General features: G+C 41.2%; 1 protein-coding gene across 1 annotated transcript in view; it reads left to right on the forward strand.

Moving 5' to 3' along the window:
* The window catches only part of LOC101982521 (histone-lysine N-methyltransferase PRDM9-like), a 23752-nt gene extending 23608 nt beyond the window's left edge, over positions 1 to 144 (forward strand). Inside the window, exon 11 of the mRNA XM_013352266.1 lies at positions 33 to 144. Coding sequence (XP_013207720.2) covers positions 33 to 144 — 112 coding nt within the window. The remainder of the gene's footprint in view (positions 1 to 32) is intronic.
* Positions 145 to 3530: the final 3386 nt, after the last annotated feature.

Here is a 3530-nt window from a genome sequence, read left to right on the forward strand (position 1 = left end):
CAGGGATTTACAAGGAAGTCACACCTCATCAGTCACCAAAGGACACACACAGGGGAGAAGTCCTATCTTTTCAAGAAGAATGAGAAAGCCAATAGCAATAGAAACACACCTCAACAATCACAGGAAGACAAATGTAGCCTCTAAACATCTCACTTATTCTACTAAAACTTCTGACAAGTCTGATTTTTCTAAACTCAAGAATATAAAATGGTTGGGCAGGCACACCTTTAATCCCAGCAATTGGAAGGCAGCGGCAGGTGGATCTCTGTGATTTCGAGACCTGGTCTGTAGAACAATTTCCATGATAGCTAGGTCTTTTACATAGAGAAAAACCTGTCTGTAAAATATATATATATATTCAGAAAAAAATGTCCATTTTCCTTTTTTTTTTTGTCTTTTTTTATTTGTTTTGTTTGTTTTGTTTTTTGGCTGTTGTTAAGTCTGGACCTTAGCCTCCAGCCCCTGGCATCCATCCCAGCGCCCCTGGGATGGGAGTTACTTTAGTCTGGACTCCAAATCCCAGCATACTCTCACAGGGTATTTAAGTGGGTTTCCAAGGGAGAAACACGTGGATCCGGGTTTGCATGGACTTCCTGCTCTCCTGTCTCTTCATATGCTTGGCCACCCGAGAGCACCGTACTCAATAAAACGATGAGCATTTTGATTTGGTTTGATTTGACCTAATTGGATTTTTTTGCACCTGCGGAGCTGCCCCTTTTTATTATTTTTTCTTAACAGCTGAGTTTTATCTTATGGGTCTTTGTTTGGTTGGTTGGTTTGGTTTTTCAAGATAAGGTTTCTCTGTGTAGCTCTAGTTGTCCTGGAACTTGTTCAGTAGAGCAGGCTGGCCTTGAAATCAATCTGCCTGCCTCTGCCTTCTTAGTGCTGGGATTAAAGGCGTGCACTCCACTACTACAAATTCCCATTTTCATGACATGAGATAAACTAGAAAAACAAAACAAACAAACAAACAAACAAAAAAAAACAGAGAAAGGTTCCCTGGGTATTCAAAGGATGTCTCACAATTCTTTGACACACAAATCCCTTCCATTTGTAAATTTATTCTATTTATTTATTTAGCTTCCTGATCTAATAAAGCTTGTCTCCATACAAGTCTGAAGCCCGAGTACCTCATTCTAATCACTGGAAGCAAAAAAAGTCAGGAGGGCATTAGGGTGAAAGACCCTACAGACCCCCTCCTCAAAACCCGCAGCTAGCATGCTCCTGGGGGAACGTCCTGTTTGCTTAAAATAAAAAAAATCTCCGGATCAGCAGCCAGCCTGCTCTCGTAAGAACATCCCATGTGCTTGAGAGAGCAGGATGTCTATGAGATAGGAAGACTGCAAGGCAGGATGTCAATAAGATAGGACATCAACAAAGCAGGTTGACTGCAAAACAGGATATCTATAAAGATAGGAACAGGATGACTGTTGCCAGACATCCATGCTGAGAGAGGAAACCATTCATGCCCCCCCCCCCCCGCCTCATTCCGATAACCACGTTTTGCTTCTGTAAACTTGCTTTTTGCTCTTCCCTATAAAAAGCCCGCCCTCCAGTTGGCAGGTGCGCAAGTCCTCCAAAAGACTTTGCAGCCTGCAGGTACCTGTGTTTACTCAATAAACCTCTTGCTAATTGCATCCTGTGGTCTGGACTCGGAGTGTCCTGGTTCTGGGGACTTCATTGGAGGAAAAGGTCCTCTCTGAGAGTCTTTCAAGGGAACTCATACTCTGAGTTTAAGTTTTTGTGTAATTTTAATCCCGGGAAAGGTATAAGTCCGAGACCACTATAGTATTGCAGAATCATAGCCAGGCAGGTGTGGTGGCGCAGACCTTTAATTCCAGCGCTTAGGAGAGAGAGGCTTTCTCTACTCTCCTGTCAGACTCCTCCTTTGTTTTTGTTTGTTTTTAACTAAGTTTCTAAAGACTCAGGAGCCAGATGCTGTGGTGAAAACTACTAGCTCAGAGAGGCGGAGAAAGCACTCAGTTGACCATCCTCCTCAGCGTCATCTCAGAAAGAACATTCTCCTATGTCATCTGAAACAAAAGCTCCTCTAACCAGATATCCCTCCTACTTCTTGTGTGCCTCTCTCTACAGCCTCCTGACATGCTCTTATTCTCTGTGGATTTTTATCAACTAGTTGCTTGCTCCACATCTTGACCTATGGTTGATTTTATTTAATCCTGTTTACAATATTCAAGCAGCAAAACTCTTGGATTAAAGGTGTATGCTAGGGTTGAGTCACACCACAGCTAGAAGCATGTTTTTCCAGCAAATAATGCAATCTCGGGGTTCACAGTGTTATCCAATATCCTACAACAACTCTTAGCTTCTTTTAACCTCTGTAAACTAAGAGATGAAATCCAGACAGAGTTGTATGTGCACATGTATGAGTACATGTGAGGGTCAGCCATAATAATCTAAGTCTGGGAAGAAAAGAAGTTCTTTACTTCCTCCAACCATTATCACTTGGGTCTCCGGCCATTGATAAATTTAAATGGAGCCTAGAGTCTCAATAGTTTACCCTGAGACAATGCCTGGCAGGCCGACCCCCAGCCAAGAGCAGACCATTCAAAGAAAATTCCTGGCATTCCAAGCACTGTAGATAGAAACACCTGCCAGCACTAAACCAGGACACCCCTAGACAAATGTCAGCCAATCAGGGTTCCTGAACCTCAGAGATCCCTTACCCCCACTTTTACTACTATAAAAACCCAATTCTAATTGAGCTCCGGGCTCTTTAGATATTCCAATTCATTGGACATGCAGAGACCGAGTTTGCAAATTTGATTAAAATAAAGGCTCTTTGCTTTTACATATGGGTCTCCTTTGTTGACTTTTGTGGGGACCCATGGAATTGGGCACAACACATCATTGTGTGGGTATGGTTATGATGGTATACCTACACACATGTATACATTTTATTTGTATGTGCATGCGTGGGTATGTTTATTTGGGTCTGCCAATCAGGGAAACAGTGCAATCACTCCATTCCTCTAGAGTAATCCTAGAGTCTCATGTGTGTTTGTATGTGTGTGTATGTGTAGATAAATAGAGAGGTAGATAAATGTTAGAAGATAGATAGATTAGATATGAAATGGAGGAGAAAGAGCTTGAGGTGAATAAATGCCTGGATGACCTAGAAAAGACAAATATAAGGCTGATGAATATGATGAAGACAATCCAAGACTTGAGAATGAAATTCAAATAGGAGAAAGAAAAACTGAAGAGGAATCAAGATGAAATGAAGGTGGGATTGAAAATTCCAATTGCCCAACTAGAAAATTCAAAGGAAAGCTTTACAAGTAGAGAGAATCAAGTATAAGACAGAAAGAATATCATGTCTCAGAGATTAAACAGAGTCTAGATCAAATAAAAGGAGAATGAAAAAAATTAGAAATACAGGAAAGAAATACACAGAAAATGTGGGACACCATAGAAAACTAAACCTTTGAATTCTAGGCATAGACAAGGGAGAAGAATCCCAAGTCAATGGCATAGGCCATATCTTCAACAAGATCATAGAAGAAATA

This window comes from Microtus ochrogaster, linkage group LG9, assembly GCF_000317375.1.
Source record: "Microtus ochrogaster isolate Prairie Vole_2 linkage group LG9, MicOch1.0, whole genome shotgun sequence".
NCBI classification, from domain to species: Eukaryota; Metazoa; Chordata; class Mammalia; order Rodentia; family Cricetidae; genus Microtus; species Microtus ochrogaster.